Source organism: Neodiprion virginianus, chromosome 7 (assembly GCF_021901495.1).
Source record: "Neodiprion virginianus isolate iyNeoVirg1 chromosome 7, iyNeoVirg1.1, whole genome shotgun sequence".
Classification (NCBI taxonomy): Eukaryota; Metazoa; Arthropoda; class Insecta; order Hymenoptera; family Diprionidae; genus Neodiprion; species Neodiprion virginianus.
This window is the reverse complement of record NC_060883.1, coordinates 15,823,337-15,848,043: the sequence shown is the minus strand read 5'-3', so window position 1 is coordinate 15,848,043 and position 24,707 is coordinate 15,823,337. Positions and strand designations below refer to the sequence as shown.

General features: G+C 37.2%; 2 protein-coding genes across 3 annotated transcripts in view; both read left to right on the top strand.

Moving 5' to 3' along the window:
* Positions 1–24,707, top strand: part of LOC124308370 (probable ATP-dependent RNA helicase DHX35) — a 36,353-nt gene that overhangs the window by 7,144 nt on the left and 4,502 nt on the right. For both annotated transcript variants that reach the window (XM_046771025.1, XM_046771026.1), the window contains exons 3-4: positions 23,274–23,453; positions 24,534–24,674. In XM_046771025.1, coding sequence (XP_046626981.1) covers positions 23,274–23,453; positions 24,534–24,674 — 321 coding nt within the window. The remainder of the gene's footprint in view (positions 1–23,273; positions 23,454–24,533; positions 24,675–24,707) is intronic.
* LOC124308368 (ceramide phosphoethanolamine synthase) lies at positions 1,684–5,171 on the top strand. The gene has a single exon (XM_046771023.1). It carries the CDS (start codon positions 2,537–2,539, stop codon positions 3,683–3,685), a length of 1,149 nt encoding a protein of 382 aa, XP_046626979.1. The 5' UTR covers positions 1,684–2,536; the 3' UTR covers positions 3,686–5,171.

Below are 24,707 nucleotides of genomic sequence, written 5' to 3'. Positions count from 1 at the left end.
CACGCTTACGATTACAATCACGATCATGAGCCTCTTTTATTTACGAAATTATTTGAATTCCTAGTCTTCGTCTAGCGATCTCAATATTGCATTGCAAAACAGTCTCACAGTGGCTCATTTTACTACTAATTATTTCCGCAATTGTGCAAAAGTTGCTTCAGTCTTTGGGGCAACGTAAGAGGAATTGTCAAGGTGCGATTTAAGCGCCTCCTGCGGTGTAAGCACGTATAGCGTTCTCCCCCTTCATCCCTATGATCTTACGATTCGCCGTTTGCCACCTTTTTCTCGGATTTAATGTCGGTTGAGGTTGGAAACGCAATAACTTGGTTTTCACTCACTTCAAATGCGTGTTTTGCGAATTTACGGAATGTAATGTTTATAGCATGGAGGTTTATAGGTTACGATCGCCGCCCTTTTCTTTTCACATTTTGAAGCGAGAATTTCACTTTTTCCGGAAGAGACGCTCAAATTGCTTTCAGACAATTCTTCTTACGTTACCTCAAAACTGGGGACAAGTTTTATCGCTGAGTGTTGTCTCCTTCCTACTACTCCGTGCACGCACCGTCGAAGTTTGAACCCTTTCCGATTATTTGTTCATTTGATATAGGAAGAAACGGAGTGAGTTTGTTCGGTCGGTAAAGATAGGACTGCTATATGAGCTTAAATATTGGGATTGTCATTTTATTGTGGTTCGTCTGGTGAAAAAAATCAAACTAATGCAACCAAGCTGACAGCTGACAGTTGACTGTGTTTTTTTTGCTTGTGGATAGTATATTACTGATTACGTTTCATTAATTTATGTGACATGAGTCATTTGAAACCCTAATAATTACGATTTGCTTCCATTAAAATTAAAAACTCAGGTTATGTGATCATAAAATAGTGCCGAAAACCAGACTTGGACGCCATAAGTACATTTTCCGATAAAAGAAGAGAATCGGGAATGCTTTAGGGATTCGCCGCACTGATCCGTTTGGCTGGGGACTGTCGCATAGCTACTTGCGATCGGCCGGCCACGTATCACTCCACGTTTTCCGATGGCCACAATTTTTGGAATTTCTTATACCCTTACTTTACTTCTGTATAGAAAAAGTGCAGTGAAATCACAAACATTATACTTACATTTATTGCATATAGTAACAACCATACTTACAACCATGTGAACATCTGTCTACACCAATCTGGCAGTCGCAGGTCTAGAGTCTTACAATTAATGTGAAAGGGATCTAGCTGAGAGAAGTGAAGCAAGTAATGAATCATGTTTGGCAAAGCGCGCGCTTTCAGGTACATACCTGCCTACTGCTGTAGTTACACAATCATGTATTTCAACTTTGAATTAAGCTTAGAAAATTATAAACCGTATTTTTGAGATATTTAACGAACACTTCGGGTAGTAATTTTGTTTTCGTTCTCTTGACCCGTTACATCAAGGTACCCTCTAAAGTAAATGCAGATTAACCGCCCCATATTCTTTCTAAGCAAGTATGCAACTATACATTTCTATAACCTGTAACGTGCTATAATTAATATAAATTCATTACTGAAGCTGGGTATTGAAGATACTATCATGCATAACGATAATGTGATACAATATCGTGGTATCATATCAAGATTATTGATAAAAAAAAGTTCGAATACGAAGACCTGTTAGGACATGTCACACCTGTAGAAGTACGCGTAGCGCAGACGCGCCTTGTTCCACGCTGACGCCTACAAGGCTGAGAGGCACTGGCTCATACATTTATTATCTAGCCACAACACTGTCAACCGTTGAACGATGAAGTGCGCGAATTTTACGTGTTCGAATATATGATGCTTTCCTCGGTCACAGATTCATCCCAGCACATACATAACTATTTATTATATACAGTGTGGAAAAAGTTTATATAGTTTAATTTATTTATTGCAGAGTGTAAATATAATGACCAGTTTGCATTTAAGTGGGATGTCATGTTAAACAAGGTAGAAAAATAAAAATAGAATTTTAACAACAACGTATCAAATGAAGACGTTTTATAGTCGAGATTGTTTTTCTTTTATGTCTCTCTGTTCAGAGTTTGATTTATAAGTACCAGAGAATAAGTGATTGCCATACAACCGAGCAACAGTTTATGATGACGATTTACACAGAAACGGTTCAAATTGTGCACCTGCGTGGAATGTTAAATCTTGCTTGTTCTAATCTTGTTAAATCATTAAAACCTGTAACGTGTTTGAAGTGACGTCAGTCGTATGCTTTAAATAGTGGTTTATACAAAACAAGGCTGAAAGCATTACAATAAACTGTAAGAGACTGACGGTTTAAGCAAAACAAGATTAGATACGAACGAGGAAAAATTAACGAGTTATTTTCGCGTGTAGAGCGCGACGCTATAATTGAAAACACCACGTTTGACATTAAAACTGTGAGATGTAATAATGTTTTGCGCGAGTTATGTATTCACCTTCAACGAATGGGAACTCCAGACTAATTATTCCTCTTTGTTACACATTGGTACAATTCTCGCGCGACACGCGCATTTAACGCGTTGAATGAATGCCCAAAACTACAATGCTCGGTCCGAACGCAGCTTGCAGTCGCCTCTTCTTGGCGCTCTTAATTTTAACTCTGAGCTACTTTGTGTACATGAACTATCTCCTCTTCGTCAGAGTCCGCGACTTCGCAATTCACCGAGATTTGGACGCGATCCCAGTTGATCCCTCCTACTACAACTCGTACATATCCTGCGACGTAAATCCGATCTGTGACGTAACGGTGAAGAGTTTGATGCTCGACAATCCGAATCACTACTTGCTGAGTCCTCTGGCCGTGATCGTTGACCGCGTGTTAAAGATCAGTGATCAATCTTGGATATCACCAAACAAAATCAGCGCTTTCCATGTGCTGGTGGCGATCGCTGCAGGAAAATGTGTGTCGAGTGACTCTCTATCTCAACGCCGGTTTGGTGTTGTTCTATTTATGGTAAGATCGTGGCTAGACGACCTCGACGGACACGTGGCGAGGCGGAGGAAGAACATCCGAGGCGAGTATTCGGAGGTTGGGAGCAACGGTTACTGGGTCGATGGGATCTGCGACTCGCTAGGGGTATTAAGCCTCATCATCGGGGTGTATTACTTCATCAGAGTCAACCCCCCGAGGCGCGGCTACGAGAAGCTGCTTCCGGTCATCGAGTCAAAGGAATTGGGGTCCGGAATGCTGTACAAAAAGAAGTCGCCTCTGGGGCGAGCGGCGCCGAAGGTGCTGCTTCTCTTCGTTGGTCAGCTGTTGCTCAGTAGCGCCGGATGGAACCGGTACATCGCCCTGTATCAGGACCTGCTCGAAGGGCAGTCGTCGCAAGGACATCAGAACAGCGTTACCGGATCCTCGTTTCTGTTTACTCAGGAGGACATTCAGCTGACGGTTTTCCGAAGCGGCCCCTTTTGGGCGATCACTTTGTCCTGGACCCTTGTCAATGTTCATGCCCTGACGGATTACCTCCTCCTGGCCATATTTACCGACCGTCTCTGGGAATACGTCAGCTCTATTCGGTACCTGGGTTATGTGGTTTTGTTCACCGTATTGGGACTTACGGAGTATCATTACAGGAACCTTTATCAGGAGTTTTTCAACTCCGCGACGTCGGCCTACCTAAAAAGCGGGCAATCTTTGACGCCTGTTGAGAATATCAGTTACAGACTCACTTGACACCAGTCAGACGGAACGATCACGTCACCTAATTGTTCCAGGAAATCTTCGAGCGATAAGTTTTATGCACAGCATTCCTAGGATTTGATTTATCTTTTGAACGAACTTCGGTACTTTGTTTAACAACTCAAGTGCCCTATTTTAAACTAGTCTACGATGCCCGTTATAAATATTGTATCATTCTTGTTGCAGAAAATATTGTATAGATCTTAACCGCAAAACATTGATTGTGACAAAGGAATTTGATTACATACACTTATGTATGGGATCTATTCAATATTTTATTCATCAAAAACATTTTTAGTTTAAATACAACAATTTTCACAGTCTATACTGCAGTGTATATGGAAGTTACATAATTTTCATGGATTTATTATCGTTTGCTCAACAGTTAAGAAACTGCAGTTACCTACCTACTTCTGATATCGCGACCAAAAAAAAATACCACAAAGAATGTGATACCGAGTTTATAGCTGTACAAGTTGTGGTTTATAACGAACGCTACGTTTCAGTTCTGTATAGGACATTCTCCCAAATTTAGCCTCTTTTTCTTGGACGTTTATGAATCGCCATATTTTAACGCTACTCTAAAGTAGCTTTATGAATTTTTCCAGATTTTTATATCAATTCTTTTGGGAGATGAATTTTTTTTTGTACAATTCGCATAACTTGGTTTTAGTAGGTCTGGTAATAAAGTTGATAGTAGGAAAAAAAATAATTTTTTGCACCGAATTATGCAATGGAAAAAAATAAGACTAATATTTTTACCCTTATTGTGAGGACGGTTTTGAGAAAAAATGATTGCAATGAATTTGTTTTACCTAATGAGCTACCTTTGATATACTTTTTAATTTCATATAAACTACAATAAAAACAAAACATAGAGAAAAATCGACATAGGGGGAATCGGTCATTAATGAATTTTTTATTTTGTTCGATAGTCTGATATAATTCTGTGCTTAAACTTTCGGCAAAAGATTTCCAACACTATTCAATAGCTGATGCTCACCTTGCTGATTTTTTGTAGGTTTTTTTTTTATGTATCCCTGTAGATGACCCGTATTGCATAAATGCATAAATGTTATACCACATATGGAAAGAAAAATATTCTAGATCTTACGTATCCCGTGGTGAATGTATGGACAGCACTTTTTTGGAGTTAAATCTGCAGCAATTGTAGCAAGATTTACAAAAGCATAGTAAGAATTACAATATGCTTGGGTAGATCTATCACAATTAATGTAGATTTGATTCCAGAAGTGCGTAAGTGCTGACCATATGTTCACCGCACAGATGTAAGATCTGCATTAGACTTTTTCCATAGGGAAAAGGGGGGGGGGGGGCAAAACGGGGTACTTAAGGAAATACTAAAATTTTGTGAGCGCCAATATGTTAAATTTTCTTTTTTTTTAGTTGCAAACAACGTAAATAATGTCAATTTTCAATTTCCAGTAAGAAAAAATTTTTTATTTTTGCGGGCAAAATGGGGTACCCCTAAAAAAAGTAATTATTTTTTTTTCAAGGAAATGAAATATGTGTAATAATTACTTTTTAAATTAACGTTAGTAATAAAATTTACACTCAACATAATTTTAAAAAAGTTTTTTCTTGTTATTTCCATTTCTTTTATTTATATTTTTTCGCAAAAAGTATACAAATGTTTTTTTTTTTTAGCTTTTTAGTGTAAAACCATGCTAGATGTCATTTTTGACCATTTACGAAATTTGTTCGAAAAAAAAAAATTTTTACGAAATTTTTGGGGTATCCCATTTTGCCCACCTACCCCGTTTTGCCCCCCCTTCCCTTATATGTTAAATTATTCATGGAACACGTTTACGGAGTTTGCTGTTACATACTTACTTCCGGCTTGACGAACACGTGTCATTTGTGGTTTCAACATCCTAGGAGTTACATCATCGACATTGGACCGTTAGATGTTCATAACGCCACTTGGGCGTCAAATCTCCGCCTGCAGAATTCACGTAGACAGTATGTACGTCATCCGTTTTAAGAGACGTAGGTACTACTGTCGAAACTTAGATGTAAGAATCGCAGTAAGAGTGGTCGCCTTCGTTGATAGCAAAGCAAAGGTAAACGAAATTGAAAAAATCATGGCAATTGAGAAAAGGTTTCAATTTTTGTAGACGTTCTTGAAAGTTTTCTGTGATCTGTGGTGGCATAAAAAATGATTTATGGGGAAGTGGTTGCCGTGTCGTCGAGGAAGTACACGGAATAAAATAAACTGTACTCAAAAAATGTGTGACATTTGTTTCTCCAAAAAACGTCGACAAACATAGACTGTGATATTTATCCAAATTCAATAAAATTATCTATTGTAACGTGGCGCTTTAGATCAGTCCGTCACAAGGGCATACAAGTGAAAGAAATATCGGAAAACACGTCCCTGGCAGGGTACTGCAAGCGAACTCGATACAAAGTAACTAATAAATTACTAGTCACTGATTCTTTCTTTCTAAATTCTGTATTTCGCGCTTCGGTGCAAGCAAACAAGATATCGACGACGAAAACGATCCCGGCCACCGATGGACCAACAGGACCCCTGATGACCTCATCTACCGACTGTCCGATGTGCAAGCCTCGTTGTGCCTTGGAAAGCACAACCTCTCGTACCGCTTTGAGTGCCGGGGTTAAAGGATATTGCGAAGAGCGCACACAAATCCTCCGGACAGTTGAGCGAAGAAGAAGCTTCTCTTGAAGAAACCAGCTGGCCACTTTCCCGGATGTAGCGAAGACAGCGTACGGCTACGTTTTCACGGGTAGCAAAATGCTGCCCGACAAGCGCCCTCGTGAGTTGATCACGTGGTTCATCAGTGGATCTCATTTCTGTTGATATTCGCATGCGATTCGTGAGTTCCGCCATGTTGGATGCCCCATTTTGAATTTTCAAATTTTCGAGTTCAGATGCGTAATCAACGACCCAAGAAACGCCCGTAAACCAAATTTTATCGAAATCTGTTTTCAGTGGGGAAATCCACCCTCTTGCGGGTACGGGTTAGAGTTGAGATGAAATTCTGAAAAAATAAGGGAATTATTTTTGAATAATTTGAAGCCGATTTAAGGGGTGAGCCGGTCGAAATTCAAAACTCACTTTTTCAAGGACCAAGCTAGTGCTCACCTACGACTCGCACCGCAAACTTACGCTTCTCCCGAAAGGACCGAGTTTGCTTTCTTGCTACACAATATGTATACTATGGCCGGGAGGGCATCACGCGTGTCTTCGCCAAAGCGTCCCCAACGACAGGCAACCAGCTGGTCAGTGAAGAGCCGTGACTGCAACCCCGTAAGAGCAGCTGTCAACGACGAAGTCAAAGGGCGAATAATTACCCAAATGTCTGTAATCTGTGTAACCGCGTGGCATATTCATGTACCGATATTCCCCGTTAGAGGGATGTCCTAATTATGGTAGGGAACAAACGATCAATGAACTCGAAGAAGGATCACCTGACGACACCGGTGGGATCGGCGAGCCGAACTCCGATCACCGTCGATTCATCGTCAACCCTCGATCTTGTAGATCTAGTTCCTCATTTAAATTCTTCCTCCCTTTTTCTTCTATCGGTATCGTTTGTATTCCCTACTGTTCTTTAACACTAGAACTACCGCGCTGGTCAAAATGACTGGTCTTGAAAAAATCGTTATAATAGAAAATGTCATATCAACGTGATATGACATTTCTTTATTGTTAGGTATCTATTGAAGACCAGTTATTTTGCCTGGTTTTGGCAGAAATAGCTTCGTGTTAATTTCGCTAGTTCTAGTGTTCATACTTTTTATCATTTTGCTCTCTAGTTAACTTCTCTTCCTTTTTCTCCCGGTTACCTTTCACGATTATTTTTCTTCTATAATATCTTAAAATAAAATTAGCGTCTGCATGCCCGATTACTGGCTATAGTAAGTCAGGATTTTGCCTTCGTATCGTATCGTTACGAAGTTGTCCATATCTTTCCTTCTCTCGTATCTTAATTATCTTTTTGTTTGCATCGTGTGATGCCAGTATCTTTGTGAATCATAGTCCGCAGCTCTGAGTTAAGCCGTCGTGTGACTGCATGATTTCGTTAATTGATTCCGTATCTCTGAACGGCCTCGCAGCTACCGAATAGATAACTCTCTTATATCTTAATTTCTATAATTTTTTTAAATAATATTTTCGCAAGCGGCTTCTGTAATCTCTATCGTATTTCGAGCCGTCTGTTGTCTTTTCTTTCCTGAATATTTGTACCAGTAGTGCTTATTATGTTTTATTTGCTATTTTGCATGAATTTTTATCGTAAATCGAGTTCCTTGCAGTACATCTGAGCGTAGATTAAACCGCCGAATAATAAAATTGGTTCTAATTAACAGCCAAATAATCAGTACCGTAGTGTCGTTCTTGGAAGAGTGGGTAAAATCACGTCACCCAGTGACGCGTAGTTTTAAGTATATTTTTCCACATTATATCGCTTACACCGACCTACGTCTAATTTTCTCTGTCCATTGTCATCTTTTGTTAAAAGCTATCATTTCACTTTATTCTTTCAAAAATCACGCGAGCCACTATTTTTCGATTCATCAATCGTTGTTGACCTGTCAAGTAGAACCTAGAGAATTATTGTTAACTCTTGTAAGCTCTACTTGACTGACTCGAAACTTATAATTTCAATCGATAATACAACTGATTGACTGTTAATTTCCTTTGATTTGAGTTTATTTATTTATTTATTTATTTATTTATCACCAGTTGCCTTAGATGACAGCAGTTTAACGTTACAATATATATAGACTGAAGGTTAGGCTAATCGTGTAGTATAATCCAATACTCCTCTACCAACATGAGTAAAGTCTTCATCTGTTCGTTACGTAATATATTTATAGTATGTACAATATGTATGTAGATACGTACATACATAACTGTAAAATTGTATTTTATTTGACGTAATATTGCCGACAAACCGTTTAAATCGAGTGGCTTAAGTTTGACCTAGTTCTGGCAATCTGAGCTGCTGGATTATTTTTGTAGTCAAGGGCTTATATTTATGATTATCCACACACACACACACACACACACATAAAGCATTCCATGCGTAATTGACCTAACCAAAACTCTAATCCGCTCAAAACTGCGTCCTCGTGAGTGGACGAAAAGTATGTGTGATGTTTTTTTTTTTTTTTTAGATTATTAGATAGAGAGATTTTTATCCAAACTCCAACTGCTTGTACAAAGCGATTCGCAACCGCAAACAAAGGCGTTGCCTGTGGTCCGAACCGATATCATGTGCGATAACACGATAAAATTGAACATTGTTGATTTTCATATATATTTTATCGACTATAAAAACGACGTTTATATGACTTCGAATCGAAATACACAAAAAATCACACATACTCTTGTCAACTAACAAAAAATTCTCTAGACGTTGGAACGTGAAGATCTAGCGATAACTTTTCCTTCAATTTTTCATTTTCGGAATGATTATGCCAGCTTCTCGTTTCTCCGTTTCTTTTTTCTCCAAACAGAGGAACAGAAAGTTAAGAAATGTAATTTAGACCGATTCCCCTTGATTGGTACAATTCATATCTTACATGAAAAATTGAAAGTAAAAGTGACGTTTTTCAAAATTGGAAAAATCACTCCGTTTACATTTAAGTCAGATATTTTGTATATATTTTTAGTTTGTCATACTCTACAACACACTTAATTCGAGACGGATCACAATTATCAACTTGAAAAGCTGCCTGGCACTTGCCGGATTTATCCGTATCCGTACATCGTTTACACATGTTTTTAGGGCATACAGAAGTTCGTCGCATTACTACGATTTCATTTAGCGGCCAATATCGAGTAGCCATTAATACTTTATCGTATTTTTAACATGTTTATTTACCCACACACGCTAATTGTCAGCGTGGATGAGAAACAAAAATATCGTAAGGCACCTCAATCTATTTTATAAATGTTGACTGACGTGAAAACAGTTCTTGGGTTGAAACGTACATGCATGTATCCTACATTCATTTATATGTATATGAAATTACACATTATACACGCCAAATTCTGTCGGACATCCTGCGGAAAGTATTGCCTCATCACGAGTCAATAGACTTTCGTCGCATTTGTAAATACTGTTGAGAAAAGCAAAAAAAAAAAAAAAAAACACAAAAAAAAAATGAGTAAGAGATAAAAAATAAACTGCGGATTTCTTCAAGTTCAAATCTATACCTATGTATTATAGTTTTACAATATAGCTTAACATATAAAATACCAAATACGTACTATGCAGTCTTCATCAATTTACTATCTAGATATGTTTTATGATCGACATTACGTGAAGGCTTGTCTTATTTCATCATCCAATATAAAAAATATGATTGAGGTACTCTACAAGACTAACAATATCAATCCGTCAATGCCTCTGACGGATTCTAAGAGAAAAGTTCAGTTTCACAAGATTTTCTTTTTTTATACTTTCGGTTATTCCGGCTTTTCGTCACCTAATATACGGGGTGGTCGGTTTGAATCGCTTTAGAAAACTGCCTTAGAAACGGACAGAGCTATGATAGAAATATACAAAACTTCAAGGGTCCAGAGGGGAAAGATGATGTTGAGATGGGACGACTTGTGGAGTGTGGAGTCTTTTAAATTTTGCAAGTAACGTCTGATTTTAGATAAGGAACACGTACTTTGGATATGAACAGCCGATAGCAAGATCGCGGACGAATTCAAAGAAACGAAAAAAAAATAAATAAATAACGCATCTGAAGAAATAAATTTCTTTCTACTCAATTTCCGCACTTAATTATAGTCCCTCACCCACGCTAAAAAGTCTGTGATCGTAATTCATGATCTGAACCAAAATCATAAAGATTATATTATGTCGTTCCAAGCTCACCAATTTTGTATCTGCCAGATAACTCTTCAGCGTGGGTAAGTAGGAATAGATAAGTATAGAAGCTGATGAGAAAAATCAAAAACAAATAAAAAATTTCGTTTTTTCAGGAAAATATTAAAGAAATAATCTTTTTTCCCGTCTTCGAATTTGTCTTTGACTTCGCTATCAGCTGCTGCTGTCCAAATTCCGTGTTCTCTACCTAAAGTCAGATGACAATTAAAAAATCTCAAAAATAGGAAAATCCATTAGTCGAAAAGTATTGTACGAGACCTTTTCTTGTATCTCATTTCATTTCTGAATTTTATTCTACTATCCGCTTCTAAAATACCGATTGTATTAGAAATACCAGTCAAATTATGATTTGACTGTAGTTTGAACAAATAAATAGTTACAATATTTGCTCAATGAACAGTCAACGTCAACGTCAGTAAACACCCAAAATATCAGTTGAATGATTGTTCGGCAAGCCCGGTATTAATATTTTTTCCGTAAAAGCTATCAAAATTGCAGTACAAACGATTGCGATGAAAATTCATCATGGGTTACACAAATATATCTTCCATAATTCTAAAATAACAATTTAAAAAATATCTTTCTTATATCACGCGCTCAAACAGAGGATAGAGTGTATTACTATACAAATCTTGGCACGAGTTTTCTATTCACTGAACGAAAATTCGAATAAAAAAACCTTGAAAACCTGCAACTCTATTGTTCAAAGTCGGGTATTTTTATTGAACATTTTAACATCGCTGCAGACGCATTATGATATACCCGAAAGGATGTGGCGGGACGGGTAGTAATTATTATTATTATTATTATTGTTATTGATGTCTATTGTTTTTTTTTTTTTGCTATTTCTGGCATACCAAACAGGAGTTCCTAGAATTTTTAGAAGAGTTACCAAAGCTTTGAGTGTCAGGAGTTGAAAGTTCTGTTGCCGAAATAGAATAGAAAGATGTACCTTTCGCTACGTGCGGGAAAAAAAAATGTTGGAAAAATTTTAGATCGTTATTTTGTGGGGCCTAGCTGGAGAAAGAATCATTTTCCATACGCAACCGCTTCAGCCCGCTTCGTAGATTATTGATGCCAAAGAGGATAGTAATATATTTTTGCGTATTAATTCAAAGCTGATCGACCTTATGCATTAAATTTTTTCAATATCAATTTCATTTCCCCAACCCATAAATTGACGATACCCGTCACTAATGAAAATACAACTTCAACGTTGCATTTTTTTCGTCTTATAGAAAATTCATCGCAGTGGTAAGTCGCATGAATTAGAGTGACCCCGCTAAAGTTACACTGCTGTCACCCTACCCTAGTAAAATTTCCATTAGACGCGGATAGAAACTTACAGGACGTGTGCCAAAAACCGTAAAAGAAATGGACAGGAAATTGTTTGTGTTTCTGTTTTCTATACGGTGTTGGGCACAGTCTGTACGTATTTATTTGCATCTAACGGAAGTTTTATGAGGGTGGAGTTACTAGAGTCGAGATGAAGTATCGCAGGCGACGTGATATAATCATTCAAATTTAATGTCTTCCTCCAATTACTCAAAGTAACGAAGAGTTTGAAGTTCGTAACGTTAATGTAACGATCCGTTATTCGGAAAAATTGTTAGTTTGCTCTATCAGTAAACCCTGATAGAGCAAAAGATACTTATATATTTTGCTAATTCAACCTCTTGTCATACCAAAGTTGCAGAATAGTGAAGGTTTTTATTTGTATGGTCGTTACGTTAACGTTACCTACTAACCTCAACCCCGTAACTGATGTCAGTGAACCCTGTGTAAGAAATAAAAAACAAAAATTACCCGTTGCAGCAGAAAAACGAAGAAGTGCACATGTTGTGAGCAAATGATTGCTTTCATAAATTCGATGATAGTTTGCGAGTTCACACTCCCAAAAGTCCGCGAATTGTTCATATGTACGGATGCATTTTTCTTATGGCACTTTTGTATGATTCGTTTATATAGATGCGAATAAGAGAATTGGCACAGTTTTTATTCCAACAAATTACAATCACTTTTTATATCGGCTGTAAACCCAAATGTCACTTGACAGCGTTGATAACAGTATACGGCTAGTTTCTTCCCTGTTTCATCCTCATTGATGATGCTCTGCTTCGTGCCAGCTACAGCGGACGAATAAACTTACGGTGACGTCTTTAGTGCGAATAAAAAAATATATCTCATGACAGTAGTCTATTAAGCTCGACAAACCCATCGTTCCAACAATAAATAAAAACAGAACAATTGTTGTGAAGTTATTTAATTAACGACGCATACGAGTGTGACTGTAAATAAGTCAGCTAAGTGGAAAAAGTTCAGTGTCATGCGTAACTTACCACTTTCTGTTCATTTTGCGGTAAATCAAGACGGGTCAACTTTAAGACGTTACCTAGGTTGCATCTTGTATTTTTGGATTCTCTATATAGAAAATTATACTTGCTTACGTCGGAGAGTAGGAGATATATCGTCGTGGGACCTCTTTGTCGGTATTTTTAGGACGGTGGATTATACTCAACGAATAGAACGTCTTATGCATGATTGCGTCATGCATTCCGCAATATCATGTAGGTCTATCACGTGCTCTTTGTGCGCGGCAATTTTTTTCCTTGTCCCGTTGAGATTTGAAAATTCTTACATACTTACAATTAGCTTTATTACTATGTGTACTCATGTTAGGTTTTATTCTCGACTGTATAATTCATAATTTTAAATAAATTAAATGAAATTGAATAAACTTATGTTTGAATTTACGAAAGTTTGCGTGACTCTGCAGTAACGTGGTTTATAAGATTTACGTTGCACTTCTACTCGCAAAAAACCCCCTAGGTAGGTCGAGCCCTCCGATATTTATCTAGTTCATGTATGTCGTAGTGCATCGAAAACTAAGAGATACATAATATATTTTTTTATCTGCTGATAAATGGTTTGGAGGGATGAAAACGACTCCCAAAGGTGAGCACCCACCGGTGTTTCTATTCATTATTAAATCATTTCGGCGGTAGTTTTATTCAAATCCATTGAGTGCATCGAGAAATCACTCCGTTCGTTTTCGATGCTCCACAACGTATATACACTAGATCAAAATCAGAGAGGTTTAATTGGTGAGATTAGTATCATCCGCAATTCAATTCGGGACATGAACGTAGTTTAACCATACTTTGATGGCTTGCTTTTATCGATTAGAATTGGTAGCCACATTTTCATCAGTAATGAAAAGCTGATCATAACTTGTTGTTCGAAATTCCTGAAGAACGCGGTTTCCCCGAAGTTGATGAGCTTTGCGTTTAAGAAACCGTTATCGAAACTTTGAATGTATAATGTTGATCACGATTTTACAAATTGGGATGTTTCACCGAATCACATGCGAAGATCAATACACGATGATGGTTGAGAGGATTTGGCAAAAATCCCAGAAACTCAACCTCGTCATTGCAACGATAGTTGAAAAAAAAAATGTCCTTCAGAAGTCGATTTTTTGGATGCGGAACGTTTTGCGCTATAGTAAATATTTTTAAAATATTTGAAAAAAAATTTTTTATGGCCCACGTATCTTTCAAAATGAGAAATTTTGTCATTAGGACTTTTTAACCGGACCAAACAGATTTGTGACTTACGCTGGTTGAATAAAAGAAATAAAAAAACAATCGAAAATGGACATTGAGAAAAATTTCGTATATTATATTTACAACGACTGATCGAATTTTTTTAGAATGACAAGAAAATGTGCAGGTACAAGTATAATTATTTAATGCGACTATAGTTAGTTGATACTACTTTTCCTGGTTATTGCAACGTCATCTGCTAGTTCAGCTTGCTACATTTTTTCAGTCGAGCTCTATAATTCATTTTTGCACTTACACTATATTATTACAAAAGTTATAAGAAAATATAGTACACCAGTGACCATCACCGAAAAGAATATTGACGTACTAGATTTTCTGGTTACCGCTAGTCTACTCATTTTCGTGTTTTGCTCAGAACTATTCATGTTCTTTGTTCATTTTTTGTGGTGAAAATGAAAATAGCTATCGATTGTACAGTAACCGTAACTAGAAATTTTTATCGATGCAATAGTTCAGAAGTTCTGTACTTGGACACGTGTGTCTAGGAAAAATCTCGAATAATTTGAATTATTATCTCGACTGATACCACGACTATGAAAACAGACAGGTAGAGGTAAAGTGGGGGAATCCCTCAGGTGTATTATAACACAGCATAATTAACTACCTATAATGTAAAATGTAAATAGACGCCACTCTCGGTACCTACCGGGTGTCCTCTCGTTTGCACCGCAGTGCAGCGAGTTGCTCATCGGCTTCTTCAGCTAACTGGAATTACTTAATCGTGAACTGAGATGCGACGGTTCTAAATCAAATTGTGAGGTACGACGATTGGGGATTGAAATCTGAAATGCGATGTTTTTGAACCGAATACTGAGAGTCGATGTCATTCTGCTTAGTCGTCGATACAGTCTGAATAAAAAAGTAGGTTAGATGAGAAAACCTTTGAAAAAATCTCCATAAGTCTTATTTAGGTTAGTGTTGGCGAATACAAATGTAAGAACATTCCTATTTGTGTAATAAAAATGAATCCAAGAAAATTGGAATAATATAATACAAGCAAAGATATTAACAATTTAAGAAGAAGTCTTGTACTTTTTTTTAAAAAGTTGTTACATTCACATGGATTAAACTCTAGTGTCGTTTTGTCTGGTTTTATGTTTTGGGGATTATTCTGTTCACCGTAGATATCTTAAGAGATCGTCTGGAATAATTGTACTAATAGTTATCTCTCGAGTTATCTGCGGAGTTGATTAAAATGTATTTGTCCAAGTACAATACAACGGATGTTCGTCAACAATTACATTTGCGTGTTAAAACTATACCATAACGTTAAATTTCTAAAGTGTTTCTCATACGATTGGTGGGGTTCTGATCAGCGTGCAAAAGCAGCCCAGAAACATTAGAATCGACTAAAAAATAGCAGAGTGTGAGCATTTTTAACATTTTAATTACGAGGAGTTACTTAAATTGCTGATATTTCAGATCGTGTTTTTCTAATTTACTCAAAATTATTCCTGTTGCGTGGTAGGGATGTCATTTCATTTGTGTTTACCATCCTTCGCAAAAGTAAATTTTTAAATGGTTTTTTCTTTTTTTCAAACTTTTTAATCAGACGGTACAGTCCGATGTCAGTGAACAAAAAATCGATGAATTTTATCAATTTTATTATAATATAGGCCGACATTGAGTATTTATCGAGTTACTATATTCGTAAGCAACGAAGATCTTTTTCAAAGTACGAAAATAGAAAACATTGCTATTACAGACAAAGGATCAAATATCGATGCTTCGTTTGAAGCTGCTTGAAAATCGTAAAATAAAATATCTGCAGAAAAGATCCTGTACGATATTCACTGTAGGTCTTTTACTCTCTAGGATAGATTTCTGTTGAACCGGAGGGCTCTCAAAATATATCAGTCTCAAACCCAACTCGTATATCCCCTGGGTACCTGTTAACGTCATTCGTAACCTCAAATAACAGTTCTTCTTTCCGTAGTTGCAACATCAATCTTAGAAAATGAGATCTGAGTATTTTATACCTCATCAGTTTAAATCCGAACTCGTACACCACCTGGTTACCTGTTACCGTCGTTCATAACCTCAAATAATAGATCGTCTTTTCGTAGTTGCATCATTATTCTCAAAAACTGCGATCGGAGTATTTTTAACAGCCACGCTTGCGACGATTTGGGCATGCCATTCTTGTTCGAAAAATGACAATGTTTTATGATGCAAATAATAAATAATAAAGAATATGTAAGTATCTCTTATTCCCATTGCGTGCAAACCATATATTTTATGTTTATTTCCGACCTAACCATAAAATTAACGTTCTTGACCTTGAAAGCGGGATGAAACATGAGATCATATTTCCCACAAATCCAAGTCCAGAAAAAGCGAGCGGCTTGAAAAAAAAAAAAGAAGTGAGCGCAAACAATTGCTCATAAGATGCAGCGCACCGCCCAAATCGCGGCCAATTTAAAAGTCCCAATTTTCAGATAAATATTGCAACCAGAGTCAAGTTGGCAATAAAGTCCTATATGTAACACAGGAATAAACGTCAACTTTATTCCCTTGTTACATAATGTACTATTATTATTATTCATGAAGCTCAAGCTTATGATGACATGATTGTTTTTCATGTTTATGAGCCTATTGTACATGCATAATCCTCCCTATTTTAGTTTAGGTGGTTTGCCGGTACTTGACAATGCCGATCTCATGACGCCGCGCCTAACGTGTTAACTGTTGTTTGATCTTCCATGTGTTCATATTCCCTAATTGAATGCTCATATTAAATTAACTGTTTTTGAATTTGCAAAATTACATCAGCCTACATTCTTGTTTATTATGCGCTTGGTACAGCGAACATGACCTTGAACGTGTGGAAATAGTTTTATTGAAGTTCAACGAGTTATAAACGTATTGAAAGATTTTTCTATTTTGACATTTTTGCTAATTATCCTTACATATACCCAAACCACCCTATGACCGGCGTAAGAGCGGGACGAACAGGAGGGCGGCGAGTGACTTGGATACTCTGTTTAGTCACAGTTTGTTTTTATCTGGCATCCTAAGAACGACTGACTGTCGAGTGTTACATGAGCCTATAGCAGAATAGTATATTGTGATACGAGTGCGGGATGTTGGCGATTCCTGATTAATGTTATTTGCTGCACTCGTCTTCGGCTCGTGCCATAAACATCTCGCTCATCGGCAATCGCCAACCCGCACTCGTGACACGTGATAACTTTGTAACACCTGTAATGGAAAGTTCGACCCGAGACAATTGTAAACGTGGTAGTTAGATGGCGCTAGTTGCACCGGTTCAGCTGAGTAAACTGTTGGGAAAAATACCATTTCCAGCATCTCGTGCACGTGTCGAGTGATGTCTTGCGTTCGTCTTTCTTCTTGTTGTTCTCTCTCTCTAATTCCCCTCACGTCGCCGTGCTGCTCATTGAGGTCCGCAATCAACGTTTATTGCCGATCTCGCACTGGCTCGACCGGAGTTATCCGATCAGTCGGTAATTCAGGAATCTTGAAGTGAGGTCCATACATATAGACAATAATAAAAGTTAGCCCAACCTTCCCAGATCTCTAGATCAATTATTTCAGATCTGCTACACTCAAAGATATCGCCTCATATACATAATCTTCAATACTCGCGTTTGACAGCTGAAGCTTGTGGTGTCCCGCTTGCATGAAAAGACGGTAAAGCTCACACATACGTAGTCAAACACACAATTTCCTGGGTGGTTCACCAATTCCTCTCGGTATCTCTATCAACATTTACGTTACGTAATACAATATAATCTAATCTAACAAATGTGTAAGAGGTTTCGTATGTTTGTATGTTTGTAACCGATAACGTCAGGAACCAGCGGGGATTCACATAACACTCGCAGCGATGTCTTTCTTGTGTTTGCAGGAGTAACATTGACTCTATAAGTTATGCAAAATCAGTTTTATTTAGGTGAAAAAATGCTGCCTACGATACCAGAATAGCCCAAATCAGTATAGATGTATGCAATTGGTGAGTGAAAAATTTCCAAAAAACGTGCATTCTGAAACCGTTATTTCGAACTTCACCATATTCCGATATACTGAAATACCGACATGTTCGCGGCAATTTTCAAAATTCCATGAACCTTCCCAATTGCATAAATGCTAATATGGAAGGCTGCAGCTCTTGGACGCACCTTTACGTCAATATGCTGCAATGGATGCGTTTTATGTAGAAGAGTGGTTATTTTTTTCTCACCTCTGATAGCATTCACGTAAACATGGATATGCAGTTGAGGGGTAGTCAGGAAAATGCAACGTGATGACGAATATGTATGAATAATCGCTGTACCTGATCTTCTTCTATGGGTTCGTGCAGTCCGTTGAATGAAATAAACACTCTTATAAAAAATTTAACAGCATCGATTCTGTACCGGCACTCTACTAGTATGACCAACGGTACAAGTAAACTTACGAATCGATTCCCACCTTGAAATTAACACCTCATAGTTTATACGTGTGCATAAAATCTATCTGTTATAATAACTAGAAAGTAGCCATGAAGAGAGAAATTCTTTCCTATACACCATGTCGACTGAATGGGTGATAAAAGTGATACTTTCTACATTGCGCATGTTTGTTTTCTTCCTCGAATTAACCGTCGAAACCTTCGTTGATCGGTTTTTTTCACTTTTCACGAATATCAATGAGATTATTTACATGTTTTCATGAGTTTTTGATACTCACGATTGACCATTTAAATAGCCATGTAGAGTAGGTTTGATTGTCGATTAGAGTATCGAAAGGAAAGGTTGTTGCAGTTTCGTAGGTTGGCCTTAGTGGCGTTCTATGACGATGAATATTACTCAGAAAACTATTTTTCAGACATAGTTCTTGTTATTGTTTTGGAACATGTTTGGAATAATTGTAGTATGTAATAACAGTAAGTCTTAAATCCGTAATTTTAGAAACTGAGTTTACCAACTGCGGATGAGATCTTACCAAAAGTGTAACAATTTCGTTTCTTTCCCTAAAACAGATTGGTTGATGCAATTTTAACTCTACACGGTGTAAACGGTATCGCAAAGACGAAGTTATACTTCGTAGGCCTCACTCTCTACGTACAAACCGTGATACACTTGAAGGTTACATTCTTCAGACTGTCATCGCCGTCCGAAAGATCGTTTCGAACGGCCGAATTTTCATATATTATTACCAGAGGGGCTTCGCGCGTCAACCCCCGTTTTCGAGTTTTGATGGAAGGGGGGAGGGAAGGCGATAAAAGGTCAGATTTTTGTAGGTATAGAGATGTATATGTATGAACGGTTAAGTGTCGAATCCTTGATTCCCAGATGGGTGTACATGCAGAAGGTAAAAGATCAAGTCTTCATAGGTGTTGCGATATACTGTATGTAGGGTAAAGGGTTAAACGTATAATGGTATATACGTAGGGTGAAGGGTTGAATCTGCATAAGTATGCGAGTATATACGTGTCGTAAAGGGTTCAATATTCACGTGTGTAATGGTATATACGTAGGCTAAAGGGTTAAATCGTTATAGGCGTAAGGGCATAAACGTTGCAAATATTGAACGTCGATCAATGGTCGAAAGTCGAAGGTTGATCAAATGTCGAAGGTCGATCGATGGTCGAAAATCGAAGGCTGAAGGTGAACGGTCGAAGATCGAAAGTCGAAGATCGAAGGTCGAACTTCGGATAAGTTCAGGCAAGTTCGGGTAACTTCGGCTAAGATCGGGTAGGTTCGGGATTCTTGACACGGCAGCCGCGGCGGCGGCGACGGCGGAGGCGATATCTTTATATAGTATAGAACGATTATGGTTAAGTTTAATGTTTTCTGAATCACTTATAACTCTAGATTAACACTCGGAACGTAGCTATATACCGTAGGGACCAAACTGTCGAATACTGAAAAAATAAGTTGTTTGATAACTCATAATAACATTATACTCTGGCTCTTGTTATACTATATTACTGGCCTGTTGTCTTTTAACACATTTATCCAAAATTTTACATATCGTATTCTATGATCTGTAACATACTTTTAGCAAGCAGGCTGAACATTTACAGCGTTTGAACCCTCCAATGTTGAAAAACAGTAGCTAATTTAATTCTACGTTAAAACTAATGGTATGAATTTACGAACGTTCACAGTGACGTTTTACAGAACAAAATGACTCTCCAAACTATGTTTGTAAATTATGATAAGACAATATATATCAAGCTTTTTATCATCCGTATGAAAGAACAGTCAGAATTATATGAAGCATTCTTCGGAAACTAAGCCACCTTTTTTGTTGCTGACCTAGTAAAATTATTGAGGAATCTTTGCCTGCTGTTTGTTACACATCATTAGTCGAAAAGACTTTTTGTGAATTATTTCAGACTTATTAGTGCAACAGTTTATAAAATACTCCTTTGATCAGTTCATAAACATACTTCATAAAAAGAGATATGAGCAACATTTTTTCTTCTTCAAGAGTGACTTCTTATAGATTCTTTGGACGTATGTATAGATTTCCTTACAAGTTCTGCCAAGGTGACATCGATTCGCGTTCTCAGAATAAATTCAAAAATGTAATTTCTTCGAGACATTAAAATTTAGCCAATCACGAGAAATATCGAAGAAGATCAACAGAAGTGGCCGATTTCATGTAAACAATTTTTCGTACCTACTGGGATATATTATCGATGAATCAATGGGCATAGGCAGAGTGTTCCTTATTCAACGGTTGAGCTTTAGCCTGTGTTTGCACTCTAAATCAATTAATCTTTGGGTTAAGTTCAACACATTGATATGGCCGACCAAAGTCGACATAGCTAGTGAATTTTGCGATATGAGTGAACGACGGTAACTATACATTACTGGTAAAAAAAAAAGATACTAACCTTACACACATGCGTCTCAATTTTTTTTAAGATCGTAATTCTAACGCGCCTGATTGCCGGAATGATTTTGCTTGAAATACGCAGTAACCTACTCTGACTATTCCAAAAAATTCAACTCACGGTTTGAACACCGTACCTGCGCGTTACTGACTAAGATACGTGAGCCAATTATAATTTTCTACTGCGAAGATGATTGTTTTCCGGACAAATATGAAAAACTAAACAGTATTCAGCACCACCTAAATATAATTTATAATTAATTAAATTTTCGTTACAGATTACATATCATATGTTTTCTCTAACTACAATTTTAAAATGTAACTAGTATTTTTATTGGATCTAAGTACAATTTTTTAAATATTATACGGATGCATGAACGGATCTGAGTATTTAGGTATGTAGGTAAACTCAATAAGTATGTATGTAAACTAGGGTGGTCCTTAAGAAGAGTGTAGACAAATTTTCTCCGTTTCGCTCCCCAAATCGATTTCAAATAATTCAAAAAAGCTTCCCGAATTTTTTAGATTTTTATTCAACTCTTTATGCTGTCCCACGGGGCTTTTGTTTCACCAAAAGAAAAACACGGGATTTTGTGACCACTTTACATTTTATTTTTTTTTTTCTACGGCAATTTTCATGGGAAAAATCTGTATCAAACGGGGATTCATCAAGTACTAACTGCCCCCGACGCGACTTCGCCCGCATCCAAATTGGTTGACCTATCCTACAACCGAATCTACCCTAACCACTTGCATGCATCCATCTAAAGTACGCTCATTTGTTTAAACGACTTGCGCGCCACCTATTGTAAAATGCTTGTACTAGTTCATAAACCTTTTCAGGCGTGAGGAACGCATACGTGACAAACGATGAAACATTCAGTTTTTTAAAATCCAAATCTTGGTTCTCATCCATGTTAAATGTAATGAATAATAAATTTTCTTGGGAACTTGGACAGAATTGATCAGATTCAATTTATCAAAATTTGCAACGTTTCGTTGGTTTTATTTATTTTCCAACTTCATCAGGCAAGTTTTGAGGTTAAATCATCGTTAAAATCCTCTGGTCCATAACATCAAGTCAAAAATATGTTTAAATAAGACTAGACAGATATATACATTTTTTATATATACATTCATATATACATTCAGTTTTCACGGGAAAAACAAATAAAAAAAAAATTTTTATAACTCAGCAACCTGTGCAGGCGTGTGGACTACTCCCAAAGTTCCATTGTAGACGTATGAATGGTATAGGAATGCATACGAAGCAAACAGACAGACGGACATTCATTTTTTATACACATATAGATTATTGGTTCTCATCGGGGATATTTTTTCTGATTATCACGTGTTTAAGGTATAACTTACTTATACACGTGATTTTCAGACTTTTCGAACTGAAACCCATTATAAATATTGAGAGATGAAGCTATCGGAAAGAAAAAAAACACTCTCGAAAAGGGTAAATTATACTCGATAAATCCCCGTTTGATTCAGGTTTATCCTATGAAATTTTTCGTACAAAAATAAAGTCGAAAGTGATCATAAAATTCAATTTTATTCATATGGCGTAACAAAAGTTTCGTGAAACAGCATAAGAAGTTGAGATAAAACTTTGAAAAAATTTGGAATTGTTTTCGAATATTTGCAATCGATTTGGGGGTCGAGACGGAAAAAATCCTCAACACCCTGCTTAATGTGTGGGTCGTTGTGATTTTTAGCTTCGAAAGATTAATCGCGTATAGTTTTGCCACTCAGGTAGGATAGTGGACTATTCGTAAAAAAAAGCGAGAGCTTAATGCAGAGGAATTTGTGGGATTCACACACGGACTTTTTTCGGCAAGCTCCTTGCCATTGTGTTTTCGTAAAGCTTTAGCTTTTTCTCTCTGTGCATATGCTAGTGGTTGTTAGTATGTAGTATATATTTATATACTAATTCATTTATATTTTATTCTGATCTAATCACAAAACATAGTTGTAATTCTTCATTTGTTATTGGCTAATTACATTGTCTTCCATCACTGGCGTTTAAATTCTGAAAATTCAACAGTTAATATAAACATGTCACAGGTTGCAAAAATCCGGTCACACGAGTAACGATTGGACCTGTTTAATGCTGTTTTTGTGTTAAGATTCCCAGTCGTTCATTCGCGAGACAGATAATAGGACCACAGGTGTCCTTGCAATATTAACTCCATTATGTGATTGATTCAGTATCTTTTGGAGGCCGGTTGGACTGGAGATGGCAAAATGATTGGTATCACGGAACCGAGGAGAGTAGCCGCCACCTCACTGGCCAATCGTGTTGCTGACGAACAAAACTGCGTCCTCGGCACTGTCGTAGGATATTCGATACGCTTTGACGATTGCACCGGCGAAGATACGAAAATTAAGGTAGAGTATAAATCCTATAATCTTTCTGGATATGCGAAACGATGAGAACACGCCATTTCTCCAGAAAAATGTAAAAAAGTTCGGCATTTCTCGCGAACTTCTTTTAAATCGAACATCGTATTCTGTCAGAGTCAAGGGGTTAATCAATCAGTTTGTTGAGACACCAGATGTCAAAAGATTCTACACGATTTCAGAGATTTCAGTGAATCCATATGTCTTCGTAAGATCCGGTCAGATTTCGTATGATTTCAAAGAATTCCGAAATTTCAGACGATGATTTCACAGGATTTCAGAATATTGCTGAGGATTTTGAAGAATTTCGAAACATTCCGATAGAATTTCAGAGAATTCAGATGGTTTTAAGTTGATGATTTCGTAAAATTACACTATTTTGTAGGATTTGGAAAGATTTCAGAGATTTTTAAAATAACTTCACAGCAGTTCGTGATTTTGGAAATTTTAGAGGTCTCGGAGGTTTCATTTGATCATTTTACATGATTTCACATGATACCAAAGGAGTTTCAAATATTTCATAGAATTCAGGGACATGGCGTGATTTCATAGGATTTTTCAAGGTTTTATAACATTTCAAAGGTTTTCATAACGTTTCATCAGCGTGTACTTTCACAAGTGATCGACCCCTTGGAAAGAGTTAACTTTTTTACATGAAAATCGCCCAGGTTCAATTCTTCCCAGGACGGCATAGACACGGTATAGAAAATTGACATTAAATCCCGACCGGTTCATGCATTCACTTCGACAATAAATCGGCAGGCTTCTTGCGGATAAAGAATCCTAGAGAGCTAATATTAAGACTTCAGGGATCATCTTATCTCTATGTTCACTAAAAGTGCCAGAAGTTACAGCCATGTCAATATTTTGCCCCCCTATTGTTGACCATTAATTCGTGAAATGACCGCGTTCCGAGTAAATAAAAGATCTTATCTGAAGCGATGATAAAACAAGGGAAAGAGGAGAAAATGATTTTGTCGCTTAATCATTAGGTATGTTGTTCATTTACCCAGTGTTACAGTTTTTGTGTCATCGATTAGCATCCTAAAAATTTAATTTTCATCGCAGTTCATGACCGAAGGTATACTGCTTCGGGAAATGATGGGTGATCCTTTACTGACCAATTACTGTATCCTTATACTGGACGAAGTACACGAGCGAACCTTGCTCACCGACATCGTGATGGGATTACTGAAGAAGATAATTCGGGTGAGTCCAACATCCGTTAATCATACTCCGTCA

Coding starts and splice junctions, on each gene's coding strand:
- LOC124308368 (XM_046771023.1), top strand. CDS start 2,537: ATGCCCAAAACTACAATGCTCGGTCCGAACGCAGCTTGCAGTCGCCTC.